Source organism: Hyperoodon ampullatus (genome assembly GCF_949752795.1).
Source record: "Hyperoodon ampullatus genome assembly, chromosome: 3".
Taxonomy (NCBI): Eukaryota; Metazoa; Chordata; class Mammalia; order Artiodactyla; family Ziphiidae; genus Hyperoodon; species Hyperoodon ampullatus.
Genome location: NC_136916.1, coordinates 95,198,464 through 95,218,746, shown reverse-complemented (window position 1 = coordinate 95,218,746; position 20,283 = coordinate 95,198,464). Strand labels below are relative to the sequence as shown.

Below are 20,283 nucleotides of genomic sequence, written 5' to 3'. Positions count from 1 at the left end.
CTGATTTAGCTGCCCTTTGTTTGTGCTTCCATTGCACCCTGGACAGAGAGCCATAAAAATAGTGTTCTTTATTTTTTGCTGCCATCATTGATTATTGGTTATGTGATAATTGGTTGTCTGATAATTGATTGCAAGCTCTTGAAAGCAGGAATCGTATCTTATTTTTGTGTTCCATGATCTGTATGTGGTAAATGCACAACAAATGTTTGAAGAAATTAATGAATACTCTGTTCTTTTATATCATGTGCCTTTGCACAGCTGTTTTCTGATTAGAAAACCTTTCCCACCTTTGCTTTGTCAACTTCTAGACATTCTTTATTTAACATTCAACCTTCCTTGATACTTCAGTGACAGTTCCTCTTTACGCTGTGCTTCTCTAGTTTTTCTTTTGTACACCTCTGATAAATGTTTGACAGTATAGAGTAGGGATCTAAATGTTTGAAAGAGTGAATGTATATATATCATGAGCATCATGGAGTTATAGATTGGGTAAATAGCTCCCAAGTGTCCAATCCCATTTCGTAGGGTAGGTTACTTCTACATGGTACTAATTTTACCTATTGCATTGATCTTTACTTCAGTGTTTTATAAAGGCAGCCCTATCTCCAAATTGTGGATAATTTATTGTAGTTCTCTGTTTACTGATTATATAGCTACTGCCTGCAGTGTCCTTCTTTTCTCTCTCATTAATTTTATTTCTCCTTCAGGACCCAGCTGAAAAGTCCCCTCTTCTTTGTAATCTTATAGATGCCCTAGGCTGTGAGCATTCCTATGATGTTCCTAGAAGGCTTTTTCCAAACTGCCAGCAATAGTTTTGCAATGTTATTATCCTGTCTCTTCATCTAGAACTCAAGGGGTCTTATTTTTATTCATTCCTTTATCCCTGGTTCAGTGCCTTACACATAGTTGGTGCTTAACACATATTTACTTAACTGATTGTATCCTTATTTAGAGAATGTTGGGTGGAACTAATCCTGGGATGAAAAATATAGGCTCTGTGTAATCTCTACAATTTATAATCTATATATAGATAATTTGGATAATGCACTATATTCAACTTGCTTGAATAATCTTCATATTCTATATTTCAATACACCTTTTTCTTTTCCTTTAACAGGTATTGCCTGCCCTCCAGTGGTTAGATCATAACTAACATTTTTAGTAAAGTTAAAGGTTATAAAATCCTTTTTCAGTGTTTATTTTTAAGTCATTTAAAATCCTCTTAGGTTTACTTCTCAGATAAAACAAGTTTTTTTACACCCCTGTTGTTCCTTTATATCTGATATTCCTGAAGCCCAGCTTGACCTGCCTCTTCCTTTACCACCATGAGCCACCATGTGTCCCACAGTTTTTCTTAAGTATGCATTGATCGAACGGGTGGTTCACCCAATCTGACTTTGTTTCTTGGTTTTACTACATTGTTCTCATATAGTTCTATCGAGGGTCTAGGATCTTGCCATAGTGCTAAAGGTATCATCTTGTTTTCATTGACACTCCTTGCCCCCCACCAACACACACACTCAGAGTAGCTTGCTAATCATGTGGCTGTCCTTTAGTCTGGATTGGGGTATCTCTTGGCTAACATCCTCTTCTTTTCTACTGTTACTGACGAGGAGAGGCTGACTCTTGACTCCTTGGCAAAGTGATTTATTACCCCATCCCAGGCCTCTTGTATGTTATTTTTTCTCAGAAGACCAAATCTTAGCTATCCAGGGAGCCTACTCTGTGGCTAGCAGTCATTTCTAAACACCTGCTGCAAATTTTCAGTGGTATATCACGAAATAAGGACAGTGGAGTACATTTTTCATCTATCTTAAATGTATTAAAAATAAATGACTATTATTCATTATGAGATAAGTTCTCCTTGATTTTTGGTCTTAAAATACCCATTATTTTGGGAATTCCCTGGCGGTGCAGTGGCTAGGTCTCCGTGCTTCCACTGTAGGGGGCCTGGGTTTGATCCCTGGTTGGGGAACTAAGATATCCCGCAAGCCGTGTGGAGCAGCCCCCCAAAAAATAATTTAAAAAACCCCCATTATTTTAAGAAAGACTGGTAATAGTAGGTGGTATACTTTGTAAGTTAAAAATTTGGTCACCTTGTGATGGTCATTTAAATCTTTTTTGGGGAAATTTTACTGGTTTATGATGTCCCAGTAGTCTAGGAACCACTACATTGATCACCGTAGCTCATTTCCATGAGGCAGTGGTGCCCTTCATGTAAAGTAAGCATGCCTTCTTTCATACGCATTTGCAGACAGTTTTTCAGTGTATTTTTCTGCCATAGGCTTCTTAATTTTTGCCTGATTCCAGCCTTGCAGTTTACTTGCTATCTCCCAGTCCTCTTCTTTGGCCAGTAGTTCTAGTTTCTGTTTTTATATGTTTTCATGTGTGTTTTAAATCCCTGCACAGCTCTAGGCTTAGTTAGATAAACTTTTTCCTCTTCTTCCTTTTATGCTTTCCTAGATAAGATGTTTCTTCTACGGGCTCAGTACTACATTGAAAATGTATAAGTTTACTTTTCTTTTAGATCTGTTCTTTTTTGTTTTGTAATCCTTCTGAAACTAGCTTTCTGAACTTCATTTTAACTGATTTCTGACATTTTCCCCTTTAGATCTTACTAAAACAAATTCACTGTTACTAAAGTACCTTTTCATCTTGAAGATATTTACTTTTTTTTTTTTTTGGTAGATCCAGTATATGCAGATGGCAATCTCTCTTACAACTTGTTGCTTTTGTTAGCAGATGGTAAATTATGGGATCATAGAATTTCTCCCAGTGCAAAGAAACTGCTTTGCCTTTGTTGATTTCCTGGGTAATATTGTCAAAAGTCACTCATGCAAAAGGCAGTCAATAAGTAGTTAGAGTTTCCTAGAAAAATATTCTTATCTCTTGAAGCATCTGCCCTGTCAATAATATTTATCCATTCCTCTAAGGAGAAATAATTTGAGGTAAGAGTCAATGGTACAAGTTTTTTCTAACTACAACTGTACACCTTTGGAAAATGTTGGCCACAGCAGGATGCTTGTTTGCTAATATTAATGTGAGTATGGTTAAATGTATAATGACCCTGTTTTCCAAATCCAAAATTGTTGGACATTAAGTCAATATTTGATATTCAGACTTGCCTGGAAAACTGGGACCTATGGTTTCATATTCATTAATTCAACAGATACTATGTGTCTGCTCTGTTCCACACATTGTGCTAGGCAGTAGAATAGAGTAGAGCAAACAGCCTAGTGGGCAAGTCATTCATTAATGCATAGTTTTAAAAATAATTACAGTTGTGGTAGGTGCTATAAGAAATACAGGGTACTTACTATGAGAGCATGTAACAGGGAGACATCTGTCATTGGGGGTTAAGGAAAGTTTCTTGAAGAAGTGACATTTAAGCTTAGGCATGAAGAGTAAATAAGTTAGGTTTGAGGCATCTGGGAAGATCTTAGTCAAAGGGAAAAGAATATGATTGTGCAGGTTTAAGATATGGGGCAGCAAGAGGGAATGGTGTTTCTTCATGAACATTGATAACATTCCATCACATTTCGATTCTCTTTTCCATCCTTTTGTTAACATATTTTCTAAAACATGCTTTTAATCACATTACTATACTGATTAAGAAACTTTTAAAGCTATTCATTGGATAGATTAATAGCTCCTTCAGGGCAGGACTCTTGCCACTTTTAATACCTTAGTCCAAGTTTCAGATATCAGAGCCAGTTATACCTTGTTCCTCTGCATGAGTTGGTTTTAGTTGCAGTAATAAATAGTAGGCAAAGATGGAGTTATATATAAGCTGTTATGATTCCCTCTTTTCCCTCTGCCTAGCACACAAGTTTTTAGTGAAACCTGGCTAGTGACAGGTTTTTTTTTTTTTTTTGTTACAAAAAACAAGCCTCTTTTGTAACCTAGTCTGTATGTCGCTCTTATTCCAAGAATGGTCTTTATTGTATTGAATTAAGATATTGTAAATAAGACAACAACCCAGGAGTTATATGAGGGGTGGTGATGGTCTCATCTGAAGAGTGGGATCATTTTCTCTTTTAGTCATTTGAGGAAGGTATGTCTTCAGTAGAAATTGGAATTAGGAAGGTGGGATCTGGATAGGTTGGATAAGGAATATCATCTGTCTTGCTGGTGGATTCTGTTAAGTTGTGCCAACTCTTTGGGGTTCTTGTGTAGACCTCTGAACAGTGCATGAGGTGCCTGTCTTTCCTCAGCATATACAAGGCACTCAGATATTTGTCGAATAGGAAAAATGTGCATGTAAATGGATAGGGCTTATGTGTTTATAGAGCAATCTTGATTCAAAACTGTGTTCTTTCTAGCCATATTGTTTATATTCCATGCATTCTCTATCCCCACCCCCCTAATATTTAGTAAAATCTCTTTGAAGGTCCAACCAAAGAAATCCAAGGGAAAGATTTTTTTAAATTAATTAATTAATTAATTAATTTTTAGCTGCATTGGGTCTTCGTTGCTGTGCGTGGACTTTCTCTAGTTACGACGAGCGGGGTCTACTCTTTGTTGTGGTGCGCGGGCTTCTCGTTGTGGTGGCCTCTCTTGTTGTGGAGCACAGGCTTTAGGCACGCGGGCTTCAGTAGTTGTGGCACACGGGCTCAGTAGTTGTGGCTCGCAGGCTCTAGAGCGCAGGCTCAGTAGTTGTGGCACATGGGCTTAGTTGCTCTGTGACATGTGGGATCTTCCCAGACCAGGGCTTGAACCCACGTCCCCTGCATTGGCAGGTGGATTCTTAACCACTGTGCCACCAGGGAAGTCCTGGGAAAGATTTAAAAAAAATTTTTCTTTTAGTTTATTTATTTTGGCTGCACCGGGTCTTAGTTGCGGCATGTGGGAACTTTTAGTTGCAGCATGCGGACTCTTAAGTTGTGGCATTCATGCGGGATCTAGTTCCCCCACCCGGGATTGAACCCGGGCCCCCTGCATTGGGAGCACGGAGTCTTACCCACTGGACCACTAGGGAAAGTCCCAGGGAAAGATTTTTGTATCAGCCTGGATGAACAAGGTGAGCTTTGATAACTGAAATGAGAGAATTCCAATTGAAAGGAGCAGGATCTCCTGGCACCTTAAGTTTGGCCCACACGATTCAACCACAGGCACCCGAAGTCGCATGGAAACTCCTAGAACATTCCAGGACTGGGTGGTGACGCAGTCACCTAGGGCTCTTCAACTAGACCACTGAGGTTTACCTGCGAAACTCATAAGCCTCAATTCTTTTTTTTTTTTTTTTGCTGTACACGGGCCTCTCACCGCTGTGGCCTCTCCTGTTGCAGAGCACAGGCTCCGGACGCACAGGCTCCGCGGCCATGGCTCGCGGGCCCAGCCGCTCCGCGGCATGTGGGATCCTCCGGGATCGGGGCACGAACCCGTGTCCCCTGCATCGGCAGGCGGACTCCCAACCACTGTGCCACCAGGGAAGCCCAAGCCTCAATTCTTGTAGTTAGTTTGGAATTTTAAAAACTTGGGTTATATACGGATGCCTTTTAAAGGAAGAAGTTCTAGGGACTTCCCTGGCGGTCCCGTGCTTAAGACTTCGCCTTCCAATGCAGGGGATGCGGGTTTGATCCCTGGTCAGGGAGCTAAGATCCCACATGCCTTGCGGCCAAAAAATCAAAACATAAAACAGAAGCAATATAGTAACAAATTCAATAAAAGACTTTTGAAATGGTCTACATCAAAAAAATCGTAAAAAAAAAATATGAAGGAAGAAGTTCTTATATATCCAAAGAGTACACCCAAGGATCCCAGTCTGAGAAACACTGCATTAAACCCTGAATGCAAACACAGAGGTTGCTTGAAAAAGCAAACAAAAAATGTGGTTACTTTGGTACTAGCATAATGTTAAATCAAAAATAGGCCATTTAAATGGTGTGGCAATATTATTATTTTTAGATTATATATATAAAAACAACATTTATAAGTTCTCAGCTTCTTGATAGTACATCTCTAGATCTGTATAGGTAAGGTAGATCCCCACTTTGAAAAAATACAGGTAGTTTACCTCTCCCACCAGGAGATCCAGTGCTAAATCTTGAAAAAAAATTTTTTTAAATGTCTGGCATTTCATAATATGTTTGCCTGGTGTGGGGAGAGAGTAGCAAAAGAAAAACTCCATTCTCCCTCACCCCCAATTCTCCAGTTAGGGATATCATTTGTGTTAACGTGTTCTTCTTGGGATGCAACTCTGACTAGCCATGGTTGTTAACCAGTCATCATTCATTTACACCTTAGGATCAGATGCATTAATAACAAGTCAACACAAATTTTATTTCTGCTTCAGAAAATGGAAATTTTATATGAGGAAACCTTAGACCTTTGACAGGAAGGCATTCTTGGATGAGGTGGGAGATTCTGAAAAGGCGGCTTCCAGGAAAGAGGTGCTTGGGATCAGGGAAGAAGAGGAAGGTGTGAAAGAAACTGTTACTTTTCACTTTTGCCTAGTATCTTGGATATTATTCGTTTGTTGCACTGGTAATGCTGTGGTTGACAGTGCCTGAATGGGGGTTTCAGAGCAAGTTCAGAAGTCCGTCAACTTTAGCCTGTATATTTTCCATTCCATATTAATTCCAGCACAGTTTCTCCCCATGGTGTGGCATATTCTCTCAGGAAGAGCAGAAGGCAGAGAAAGAAGACCCTTCCTAATATGCCTGGAGTCCAGCTCAGATGAGTCTTGTTGGATAAGCCTCTTCTTTTTGGCTTTCTTGTAACCTCCTCATTCTCCTTCGCAGTGGTTTTTTTTTTTTTAAAACATCTTTATTGGAGTATAATTGCTTTACAATGGTGTGTTAGTTTCTGCTGTATAACAAAGTGAATCAGCTATACATATACATATATCCCCGTATCTCCTCCCTCTTGCGTCTCCCTCCCACCCTCCCTATCCCACCCCTCTAGGTGGTCACAAAGCACTGAGCTGCTCTCCCTGTGTTATGCGGCTGCTTCCCACTAGCTATCTGTTTTACATTTGGTAGTGTATATGTGTCCATGCCACTCTCTCACTTCGTCCCAGCTTATACTTCCCCCTCCCCGTGTCCTCAAGTCCATTCTCTACGTCTGCGTCTTTATTCCTGTCCTGCCCCTAGGTTCTTCAGTACCTTTTTTTTTTTAATTCCATATATATGTATTAGCATACGGTATTTGTTTTTCTCTTTCTGACTTACTTCACTCTGTATGACAGTCTCTAGGTCCATCCACCTCACTACAAATAACCCAGTTTCGTTCCTTTTTATGGCTGTGTAATATTCCATTGTATATGTGTGCCACATCTTCTTTATCCATTCATCTGTCGATGGACACTTAGGTTGCTTCCATGTCCTGGCTATTGTACATAGAGCTGCAATGAACATTGTCCTTCACAGTGTTTTATGTCAAGTCACCTAGCAGGTAGTAGGTTCTCAGTACTTGCCAGTTCTTCTAAAAGAGTGAAGGGGAAGTTTGGAAACACGAACCACAATTTCTGCTCTTTTACTACCAATTTCTCTTTTGCCTCTTTTTTACAACTTTAAACAACTCTCCCTTTTTACTGGCGTGTTCGCAGAGAAGAAAGAATGGCTGGTAAGGGGTGGGTAAGAAGAAAGATAATTTTTGATGTTTGACAACCGCCTGACACATCATAGATAACTTTTTGTTTGCACCTCATAGCTTAAATATCTTGAACAAACAAAAATTGAAAACGCAGGATCAGGGCATTAACGCTCGGATAAAACTCTATCGTGCAAAATTCTCATTTCCACGTTTTACTGTTTTATCAGGACATCTTTCATCTTTGTATCAGGCAAGCTAGTAGCAACTCTTCTTTCCTTCCCACTCGGCATTGAGGTTTTCGGACTCCTCCCTACTTTACTAGTGTTCCTCGGTTCTGGATGTTGTAAACTCCATCAGCCGTCTCTCAGGGTCTTTTCCTCAAGGTTTCCCGACGTTCTGGCGCTCTCTAAGCCCACAGCACATTGGGGAGGAAGATCGTGGATTCATTTGACGGGCCAGTGAAGCCTTGCGGGCTGCGGAATCCCACGTGGGTGGGGCTGGGCTCAGCAGGGGCGGGGCCGGCGAGGAGCCCAAGGGAAAAGGTGGCAGGCTCAGTTGAGAAAGCCCGCGGGCAAAGGTTTCACAGTTTTCACGAAGGCTTCGTGTGCGAGGCTGAGGGAATTGGGGTACCTCCCTCCTGCCTCGTCACTCTTGATTCTGGAAGCTTCAGTAGGCTTTTCTTGGTTGCTGGTACCCGGAAAGGCAGCGGCTTCAGCTCCAGGGGCGGGTCCCAAGGGTCTTGTCGCAGCTCCGGGGCCGTTTGGCCTCCTGGTGTTGGGGGAGGGGCGAGGGAGGTGCTGCTCGCGCCTCCTTTTGCGCTTGCGCGACGGCCTCCGAGAGGGTAGGAGCGCGTGCGCGATGACGTGGACGTTTGATGCGCGCGCAGGCTCTTCAGCTGGAGCGGACACACGGTGTGCGAACCGAACAGAATAACCCGCCCCCAGCGGGATGTGAAGGACTCCGGGTGAGGCCGGCCACGCCCCGCACGGTAACTCTCGGGCCTGGGTGGAGGACGTCTCTTTAGTACTGGCCCGATTGGAGTTTTCCGAGAGTTTGAAGCTCTTGTGTATTTTTCATGGTGTCAGAAGCGTTCCGCTGAGCGATCTTCGCACGCTCCGGCCAGGCCAGGCCTTGCGCGGAGCCGCCTTTGGCGCGCGCCTGTGGTCTTCTGAGCGAGGCTGCGCATGTCACCTCGCGCGCGTCCCCGGCCTCACTTCCGCGTCGCGCCGCGAACTAACTGGGAACATCGACGCCAGCAAGAGGCCACGAGGCGGGCGGGGTGAGAAGCGCCCATGGCGCGGGCCTGCCCTCGCGTGCGTGGGGTGCCGCACCGCATGGTACGGTACGCGTGACGCCTTCCAGCCAGGCGTGGAGCTTTAGGTCGAGAGCCGTGCTTGTGCGCTTTGCCTTTTAGAGCTCAGGTCTCGGGGTTCCAAAACTGTGCTGACCTCGCTTTTCTAAGGAGCTGTGTGCAGCGTTTTGACACCTGTATAAAGCTCTCGCCCAGCATGTAATTTCCTGGCAGGTTGTTTGAAGCAAGACCGCGAGTTTAATAAAGAAGGAGGGCGAGGAAGTGAGCTCTATAGGAGTGGGAACTTGGTAAACAAAGGACCGGTGGTTCGTAAGTGCAGAAATGAGGGCGGGGAAAACAGGTGGGAAGAGCAGGTGTTATTTTCTTTTTCCCTCTGTGGGGCAGCCTTTGGCCAGTTCTCTGTTTGTGTGCCTTCCCGCTTCTATTAATTTGTCAAGTAGGTCTCTGCCCTTAGCGGTAGGTGGGTCTGGGACAGAAATAAACCGCTCCGAGCACCAGTAACCAAAGTTGACGAATCTGCGTGCGAAGAGTGTGGAGAAGTTAGGGAATTTTTCACACTGGGTTGAGAGTAGGAAGTGGTAGTGTCATGATGTGAAGATTTTTGCTTTGCCTTCGGAACTCTGGAGATGCCTCCTCTGGCGAGGTTGGAAGCGGGGAGAGTGTAGGAGGTCTGAAAGGAAGGGTTACCAATGGCAGAACAACGTGAGTAACGAAAGTACTCTTCCTTCTGAGGGGAGACCACTCTCCCAGGGTTCGCGTCGCCGGGGCAGACACGTGGATCAAGAGAACTCTCGAGTCCACCCGCGCACTGCCAGTGTGTGTTGTGAAGCTCTCCGGGCTTCTGCGGCAGAGTCCCTGGCAAATACTGCCTGCTCTGCCTCTTTTTGGGCACGACGCCGCGGCTAGGCTGCAGGGAAAGTGCCTGGAGGTGGCGTGACGGCTGCTGGGAAGGGGGCTGGCCTGGGAGGGCCGGGCGGCTGGTTCTGTAGTCTCCACGGTAACAGAATGCGACTGGATCCCGCCGAGCGATCCGCGGGTTCCGGCCAGCGGCACGTGATCAGCCAGACTCCCCTTCCCCGGAAGAGCTTTCCTTGCGGCATTTTTTCACGTGGTTCTTGGCTAGCTGGCCTTTGCAGTTGGAAAGCGGTGATGTGGGCCCCGATAGTCGACGGCGACTGCAGTCCTCCGAGACTGGCAGGCGGCCTTTTCACTTCCAAGGGTATGGAGTGGGCGCTAGTGCTTTTTGCTGCTGTAGGGCTATGTTTCCAGCTGTTGTGTGAGTTGAGTGGGTTGGATGCACTTTCCAGAAAACACATGCTTAGGATTTGAGAAAACTTAGTGCCCCAGGTACCTTGCCATATTTAATCCAAGGCAAGGTGGCCATTTGATTGCTGTCCGTTTCTGCCATAAACGTTAGTTCTTCAAATTCTACTTATGCAAATATTAGGGACCTGAGAGCTTTCTAACACCGAGTTGTAGTTAAGGGATCATTCCTAGGAATAGAAAATGCTCATGAAGCCAGCATTAACAAATGGTATTTGAGGAGAGAAGAGGAGGGGGGGGGGGCCTACTATCTTAGGTAAATGCAATTTTGTGCCTTAAAACCTAAAGCATTTCAGATAATATTTTGAAATTTACCTTTCAAATTTAGGGTTGTGGTGATGATAAAATGTCCAGGGTATAGTCTGGTCCAAAGTAAGCGCTTATTAATAGATCGCGAGTACCATTTATTTAATTATTAAAGTTAAGTTAATGACGATTAAGAACGGATAGTTGGCTCTTTTACTCTTTGCATCACTTGCTATCATATTTTCTGATTTTTGTGTGTGCAAATTATAGTTTTAAAAAGATTTTTCAAATTTCTGGGCTCACTGTATATTGGTGAATACTGAAATTCGAGTGAACCTATTCTCTTACAAATTTGAGTTTCAGAAACGTAACTGCACTCTTATAGTGAATGCTTGTGTTAAGGAACAAACTAACATCTTTGTGCTTACCATACAGTAATGCATTTGTTGTATGAAAAGTTATGGTTATTTTTAGCAACTTTGGAAACATTCGGTTTAGGTTCGCCATCATTTGAATATTTTGTGTTTTTAAAGTAATGGTATTGATTTGGAATTTTAAATTGGCGTACTTTGGGGCCGGGGCTGGTACCTGAATCATTGAATAAGGTAACTACCTAGTAAACCAGCTAGTGTATTTGGTAAGTTGTATGAGGGTTATGGCTTTAGTAGTTAAACATTTCCCAGAGAGGTCACTGGTGAAAAGATACTCAGAATAGGGACTCCGAAATTGTAGCAATTTACTTATGGAACTTGCCATGTTACCTGAAAACATTCTCTGCGAAATGGTATTTGTGTGTTGGTGTGTGAGTGCCTGTACCTTCAAAACGTTGACATTTTCAGAATGTTAGAGTATTTCCCATCCACAACTAAACTTACTTCCTCGGGTCATTTTTATAGTTATTTTATGTAGATAACTGCTTGATCTTGAAAAGCTGAACTGAGATTTTTTTTTTTTTGAATGTTAAGTTATATCTGTGTACCAAAACTGTGGTCTTCCTTAATGCTTTAAGAGAGCCAAACACAGAATATTTTTAGAATCTTGTTGGAAGGAGATTTACTGCTTCATGAGCAGCCTAGCTCTTCCTAAAGTAATTTGATTTTTGCAATTGGTTAAAGTTATCTTAGACTTTAGAGTGGTATTTGTGTGTCTGAGACAGCTAAATTTGCTGAATTGACTATCCTTTCTTTAGAAAATCCGATATATATAGTATTCCAAAAGCATAGGTATATTGCTTATAGTGAAGTGAAACCTGTGCTTAAAGATTGTTGTGGAATAAAACTTTATTACTTGTTTGTAAACCAGTAGCAATGTATGGCTCAAGATAGAGATTGTTTTGTTCGTAAATTAGGTTTTTGGTTTTATACATTTTGATCAACTCCTGGAATAACTTGACTGGAGGATTAAAAAAAGACTTTATACAAATCAAAAGTCTGAAAGTTCTGACTTTTTTTTCCTCTTAATACACATTTTTACATTTATTAGTTACCTGTGTACAGAGTGCAGATAGGGCAGTCTGACTCTTCTGCACTTAATTTTTCTATTTAGATGAAAGGAAAATTTTGAAATGTGTATATATAACGTAAGTATAAAGTTTACTTCAGTACAGTCTCTAGCACTAAACTGGATTTCTGTCAGTAGAATCTTTGATATTTCATAGATTAATTTTTAAAGGATAGTGACTGGTTAAAACTTCTTTGCCCCAGTTTTACCTGTAAAAATGATCTGAAAATCAAGAATTTAATATTATAGAAGATAATGTTTAAGATATTCTGAACCCTATAATGTTTTCATAGGTTTGGGATAGCTAAAAAAATTTTTTCAGATACTTCTTCGCTGTGTGCCATATTTAAATGCACTTCATGAGAGTGTTTTTGCATAATTGCTTACAAAAATACTTGATTTGTAACAGAATTTTGAGCTTTATGGACTAAATACAGGATTAAGAGTTTGTGTTATTTGATATATACACCATTTTAGAGGAATTGGTTTTTGTGAATTTTCTGAACTTTATTACTATTTTTATAAAGTCACTTTATTTGTGACTTCTCAGTCTGTTTAAATTTTATCGGTCTCTGATAGGTGTTATTTAAACTTGGTAGTTTTAGGAAACCAATAAACTTAATTGCCTTAAGCCTGAGAAAGCTTTTGAAAAGAATCACTCTAAATTTTATCTATCTCTTAAACTCCAAATCGGAGGAGAGATTCTTTTTTCACCTTTCCTGGGTATTAGTACAGTGGTGTCAGAAAGTCCGTCTCTGTTTTCACATTTAGCCATAATACAAAACAATAGCCAACCTTTTTTAAAGCCTTGATTTTTAAAATATTATTCTCAGGCTAATGAATATTTTAAGTTTTGGAGCCCCCCCCACTTTTTTGGGGGGGCGGTCATGTGGCCAGCCCTGTGACTGTGAAATTGTGAAAGATGTGAAATTCAGATCAGATGCTTTTGCTGCTTGTTAGTAGTTCTGATGAAGAGTAAAATTAGACTTTTAATTATAATGAAGAGCACCAATAAGTGACTCAATTTGATTAGTCAAAATTACTGACCCACTTTAAACAGAAGTAGTGATGTAACATTTTCCTTTTTTGTATAAAAGCTAATTGGTGATAGCTTTATATCTTGTAGAATAGTTATGTAATTTATTTTAGCACATCACTTTAGTTGAATGTAACAATCTGAGATTTCTTTAAAACATTTTATTGAGATATAATTCATATAATATAAAATTCACCATTTTAAAGGATACATTTAAGTGGTTTTTAGTTCCTGAACATTTCGATCACCCCCAAAAGAAACCCCATACCAATTAGCAATTGTCCCAATTATTTCTGTCCCTTTTCACTGTCAACTATGGATCTACTTTCTGTAGATTTGCTTATTCTGGACATTTCATGTAAATGGAATCATACAATATATGTGGCGTTTTTCTTGTAACTTTTATGAATTAACTAATTTAGTTTTTTTTTGAAATTGGTTGTATGTTTACAAGATACAAAATTTAGAAAGTGTCAGAATATGTATTCTTCCAGCCACCCTGTTTTCCCTTGATAAAGCCAATACTACCAGTTCCTTTTTTGTCTTTACAGATAGTCTATGTCAAGCAAATGCATACATACTGGTTTTTTTCTTTGGCTTTTTTTTGTTTAAACTTTATAGAAGTATGTAGCATAATCTACAATTCTTTTGAACTTTATGCTCTTAATATATCTTGTAGATAGTTTTGTATGAGTCCATAAAGTTTATAATTCTTTTCTAGCTGCAGAATATTCCACTCTGTCGTTGTACCACCATTTATCACTGGTGTGTATGCGTGTATTTGCACACATGTATATAAGATAAAGTCCTAGAAGAACTAGTTTCATGGGATGTATGCATTTGTATTTTTGGTATTTTCATGTTATCCTCTTAGATTCTGTCACCTTACACTCTCAGCAGCTGGTTAGATGAGAATGCTGGTTGACGTACACCCTTTACAACACCTCTGCCAAACTTTGATATTTGCCGTTCTGATAGGGTAAAAAACGGTATCTTAGGACGACTTTAATTTCCTCTATTCCGAGACTATGTACGTTTTCATAACCATTTGCTTTTCCTATTCTTTGCCCATTTTTCTGTTAGATTTTTTGTCTTGTTGATTTGTATAAAAAGATCCCTTTTGATATTAGGGAAATGAGTTCTTTATGATATAAGTTGCAAATATAGTTTTCCAGTTAGGCATTTGTTTTTTATTTTGCGTGGATGGTTTTTGTCATGTTAAAAACAAATTTACATGATTTTGAATTTATCAAAAATTCTGTCGTTTTATTGACTTCTAGATTTTGTGTCCTACTTATTATCAAAAAGGTTTTCTCAAAGATTTCTTTAAGAATTAAAAAAAAATTACACTGAGACGGGGTGGGGTGGGATTTAAATGTTTGGTCTGTCTGGAATTTTTTTCAGTGTAAGGTCTGAGGTGTGGAGCCAACTGTTTCTTTCCTAGTAAGTTCCAGTGATTTGTCATGGTTTCTTTAAATGTATGTACTAACAAGTTAAATGGCATTTTCCTTATTTATGAACTCATGCCAATACCATAATAAGAGTTGATCCTATACAAAGATAACATGTAAATTTGTTAATTTTTACTCATCTCAGGAGAGCTTGCTGTGTAATGGAATCCTGGCAAATTAATTCATTAAGTATCAGGATCCTTTTAAAATGAAAATAACTTTCCAATTTAATCTCTTTAAGTCTGTATACTTTTCTTTTCTAAAAACTAAGGCATTTATTTTATTTTTAAATTAATTAATTAATTAATTTTTTGGCTGCGTTGGGTCTTCGTTGCTGCACGCAGGCTTTCTCTAGTTGTGGTGAGCAGGGGCTACTCTTCGTTACGGTGCGCGGGCTTCTCATTGCAGTGGCTTCTCTCGTTGCAGAGCATGGGCTCTAGGTGCGCGGGCTTCAGTAGTTCCAACATGCGGGCTCAGTAGTTGTGGCATGCAGGCCCTGTAGTTGCAGCATGCGGGCCCTTAGAGCACACGGGCTTCAGTAGTTGTGGCGCTTGGGCTCAGTAGTTGTGGCACTTGGGCTCAGTAGTTGTGGCACATGGGCTTAGTTGCTCCGTGGAAGTGGGGTCTTCCCTGACCAGGGATCTTCCCTTGCATTGGCAGGCAGATTCTTAACCACTGTGCCACCAGGGAAGTTCTAAGTCTGTATACTTTTATACTTCATGTAGTTTTTCTAAAATGAATGTACACTTTTTGTTTTTATGTGAGATTGTAGTATGTATAGTGAACTATTGGAGATTGGGATATGAGTAATTTAACTGATTAGATTAAAATGAACTTTAAAAAGATAATCAAATATTCCAGAATCAGTATCTTCACAGTGATTGAGAGAAAGGTAGAAGCAAAGTCTTAGAAGAATTTAGGAATATATTTTTGGGGTAACGTAATCATTCTTATATTTTTGTTAACAAAATAAGTGTTCACTTGATTAAAGTTTTTTTTGCTTGTTTTTTAGGCTGGGAAGGCCATTGTGATTATGTGGTAACTATAGTTATCTAACTACTGATTTTCCCACTGGAATCATGGAGGAGAAACAGCAGATTATATTGGCTAATCAAGATGGTGGGACAGTGGCAGGAGCAGCACCTACCTTCTTTGTCATCCTAAAACAGCCAGGAAATGGCAAAACTGATCAAGGAATTTTGGTTACTAATCGGGATGCCTGCGCTTTGGCTAGCAGTGTTTCATCACCAGGAAAATCTAAGGGAAAGATTTGCCTTCCAGCTGATTGTACTGTAGGAGGAATCACTGTCACCTTGGATAACAATAGTATGTGGAATGAATTCTATCATCGAAGCACAGAGATGATCCTGACCAAGCAGGGAAGACGCATGTTTCCTTACTGTCGTTATTGGATAACAGGTTTAGATTCAAATATGAAATATATCCTCGTCATGGATATATCTCCTGTGGATAACCATCGTTATAAATGGAATGGTCGCTGGTGGGAGCCCAGTGGGAAGGCTGAACCCCATGTTTTGGGGAGGGTTTTTATTCATCCAGAATCTCCTTCCACAGGTCATTATTGGATGCATCAACCAGTATCTTTCTATAAACTCAAACTTACCAACAATACACTGGACCAAGAAGGGCATATTATCTTGCACTCTATGCATCGCTACCTGCCGAGGCTTCATTTGGTGCCTGCAGAGAAGGCTACCGAAGTGATACAGTTAAATGGCCCTGGTGTCCACACTTTTACCTTCCCACAGACTGAATTCTTTGCAGTAACAGCTTATCAAAACATTCAGATTACCCAGTTGAAAATAGATTACAATCCATTTGCTAAAGGCTTCCGGGATGATGGGCTGAATAGTAAGCCCCAGAGAGATGGAAAGCAAAAGAACAGCTCTGACCAGGAAGGGAATAGTGTTCCCAGTTCTCCTGGTCAACGGGTCCGTCTTACAGAAGGTGAGGGGTCAGAGGTACAGCTAACTGATTCGGATCCTTTATTGAGGGGTCATGAAGCATCATGCAAGGGTTTGGAGAAGCCTTTCCTTAATGTAAAACGAGACTTTCTAGGTTTCATGGATATTGATTCAGCACTTGGTGAAGTTCCTCAGTTGAAGCAAGAGGTTTCTGAAAGGTAGGTAACAGATTTTCTGTTTTTAGAGATAAAAGGAAGGTTTGAATTTAAAATACTGATTGTGCGGACTGCTAACTTTAGACATTGATAAGTGCAGGCTGCTATAAAATATACCACAGTTGCTTTTACATTCTGTGAAAGTTCATTTTTCTGTAATGAATATTGATTATGTTCAGAAGCCAGAATTGTAGGCAAATTAGATGACTTATCAGAATGGGGACCTTAGATTTAGATTTTAGGTTTAGACTTTTGATAATCATGTGTGGCTGTTCCTTGTTAATATATATAGATGAATTTTTAAAAATATTGAAATATAGTTGAGGTACAGTATGTATAGACAACTCTTGATTGACTGGGGAAGGGAAAAGAATGACCCCCAAATCATAACTGAAACAGAACTTATCCAGTGAGGCACAGAAGAGATTTAAAGTAAAGTTGTTTATATGTAGTACATAAGAATTTTGTACCTTGTGGACATCATAATCCATAAATTGCCTGAGTAAGAAATAAGCTGAAGGTTATTACATGTTAAAATAGCATGATATACTCTTGTGCTTTTTAAATGTGAACTTGTGTTATTTATTTATTTTTATCAAAGTCTTTATGTTTTTAGAGCAATTTTAAGTTTGCAGCAAAATTGAGAGGAAAGTACAGAGATTTCCCATACAGCCCCTGCCTCCACACATGCATAGCCATTCCCATTAGCAACATTCGCCACCAGAGTGGTACATTTGTGTTAATTGATGAACCTATATTGATGCATCATAATCACCCAAGCATCATAATCACCCAAAGTCTGTAGATTACATAAGGGTTCATTGTTGGTGATATACATTCTGTGGGTTTGGACAAATATGTAATGACATGTATCCACCCTCATAGTATCATACAGAGTATTTTCATTGTCCTAGAAATCCTCTATTCTCCACTTGTTAATTCCCCTTCCCCTTCACATCTGGCAACCTTTTACCTTTTTATTATCTCACTGCTTTGCCTTGTCCAGAATTTCATATAGTTGGAATTATACAGTATGTAGCCTTCTCAAATTGGCTTCTTTCACTTAGTAATATGTATATGTTTCCTCATGTCTATTCATGGCTTGATAGCACATTTTTTTTCAGTGCTGAATAATATTTCCTTGTTTGGTTGTACCAGTTCATTTATTCATTCACCTCCTGAAGGACATCTTGGGTGCTTCCCAGTTTTGGCAATTATGAATAAAGCTGCCACGAACATCCATGTCCAAGTCTTCAGTTCATTTGGGTATATACCAAAGAGCATGGTTGCTAGATCATATGGTAACAGTAGTGTTAGATTTATAAGAAACTGCCAAGCTCTTCCAAAGTGGCTGTACCATTTTGCAGAAATGAGAGTTCTTGTTGCTCTGCATCCTTGTCAGCACTTGGTGTTGTCAGTTTTCTGGATTTTGGCCTTTCTAATAAGTGTGTAGTAGTAATATCTTGTTTAAATTTGCCTTTCCCTGATGACACGATGTGGTGCATTTTTTTATATGCTTATTTGCCATCTGTATGTCATCTTTGGTGTCTTTTAAGGTCTATGGCCCATTTTCTAATCAGATTGTTTTACTGTTTTCTTAAGAGTTCCTTATATATTTTGATTTTTGTGGGGGGGGCTGCCTTGGGTCTTAGTTGTGGCACGCGGGATCCTTGTTGCAGTGCGCGGGCTTCTCTCTACTTGTGGCACACGGGCTGCAGAGTGCGTGGGCTCAGTAGTTGTGGTGTGCAGGCTTAGTTGCCCCGTGGCATGTGGGATCTTAGTTCCCCAACCAGGGATTGAACCCGAGTCCCCTGCATTGGAAGGTGGATTCTTAGGACCACCAGGGAAGTCCCAGTTCCTTGTATATTTTGGATAACATGTCTTTTGCAAAAATTTTCTCCTAGTCTGTGGTCTGTCTTCTCATTCTCTTGTTGTTGTCTTTCACAAAGCAGTTTATTATTTTAATGAAGTTCAGCCTATCAGTGATTTCCATCATGGATCATGCCTTTGATTTCATATCTAAAAAGTCATTGCCATATTTAAGGTCATGTAGGTTTTCTCTTGGGTTATCTTTTAGGATCCTTATAGTTCTGTGTTTTACATTTTGGTTTATGATCCATTTTGTATTAATTTATGTGAAAGTTGGAAGGTCTGCATCTAGATTCATTTCTTTGCATGTGGATGTCCTGCTGTTCCAGCACCATTTGTTGAGAAGACTCTCTTTGCTCCATTGTACTGTCCTTGCTCCTTTGTCAAAGATCAGTTGACTATTTATGTGAGTCTATTTGTGGGCTCTCTAGTCTGTTCCACTGACCTATTTGTTCTTTCACCAGTACTACACTGATTTGATTACTGTAGCTTTCTAAGTAAGTCTTGAACCTGGGTAGTGTTAGCCCTCCAACTTTGTTCTCCTTCAATATTGTATTGGCTATTCTGGGTCTTTTTCTTCTCTATGTAGACTTGAGAATCAGTTCATCAATATCCATAAAATGACTTGCTGGGATTTTGATTTTGGTTGCATTGAATCTATAGATCAGGTTGGGAAGAACTGACATCTTAACTGTATTGACTCTTCCTATTCATGAACACTGACTATCTCTCCATTTATTTAGTTCTTTAATTTTTTTCATCAGAGTATTGTCATTTTCCCCATAGTGATCTTGCACACGTTAGATTTATACCTCAGTATTTCACTATTTGGGGGTGATAATGTAAATGGTATTGTTTTTTTAACTTCAAATTCCACTTGTTCTCTGTTGATATATAGGGAAGCAACTGACTTTAGTACTTTATCCTTGTATTCTGCAACCTTGCTATAATCACTTATTAGTTCCAGAAGTTTTTTGGAGATTCTTTTGGATTTTCTACCTAGACGATCATTTCATTCATGAACAAGACAGCTTTCTTTCTCTCAAATCTGTATTCCTTTATTTCCTCTTCTTGTCCTATTGCATTCACTAGGACTTCCAGTATGATGCTGAAAAGGAGTGATGAGAGGCGACATCCTTGCCTTGTTTCTGATCTTAGTGGGAAAGTTTCTAGTTTCTCACCATTAAGTATGACGTTTGTTTTAGGTTTTTTGTAGATATTCTTTTTTTTGGCTGTGCCTTGCCAAAGGCAAGGATCTTAGTTCCCCTTTGTAGATATTCTTGATTAAGTTGAGGAAGTTCCCTTCTATTGCTAATTTACTGAGAGTTTTTATCATGGATGGGTGTTGCATATTGTCAGATGCTTTTCTTCTGAATCTGTTGATATCATGTGACTCTTTTTTTCTTTTCTGGTTTATTGATGTGATGGATTATGTTAATTGATTTTTGAATGAACCAGTCTCGTATACCTGGGATGACTCCTGCATGGTCATGGTGTATAGTTCTTTTTATATGCTTTATTTGATTTGCTCTTATTTTGAGGATTTTTGCATTTATGTTCTTCAGGAAAATGGTCTGTAGTTGTCTTGTAATGTCTTTGTCTGGTTTTGGGATTGGGGTTATGCTGGCTTCATAGAAGGAGTGAGGAAGTATTGCCACTACTCCATCTTTTGAAAGAGATTGTAGAGAATTGGTATCATTTCTTTCTCATATGTTTGGGAAATTTTACCAGTGAACCCATCTGGGCCTGGTGCTTTCTGTTTTGGAACCTTATTGATTCAATTTCTTAAATAAATATAGGCCTATTTTGATTGTCTCTTGTGTGAGCTTTGCAAGATTGTGTTTTTCAAGGAAATGGCTCATTTCATCTA

General features: G+C 40.0%; 1 protein-coding gene across 6 annotated transcripts in view; it reads left to right on the top strand.

Annotated features, from left to right (window-relative positions):
• Window positions 1–15,483: 15,483 nt before the first annotated feature.
• MGA (MAX dimerization protein MGA) overlaps window positions 15,484–20,283 on the top strand; it is a gene marked incomplete at its 5' end in the record, with an annotated part of 89,319 nt that continues 84,519 nt past the window's right edge. For all 6 annotated transcript variants that reach the window (XM_079698843.1, XM_079698844.1, XM_079698842.1 and 3 more), the window contains one exon: window positions 15,484–16,547. In XM_079698843.1, the coding sequence (XP_079554969.1) occupies window positions 15,484–16,547 (1,064 nt within the window). The remainder of the gene's footprint in view (window positions 16,548–20,283) is intronic.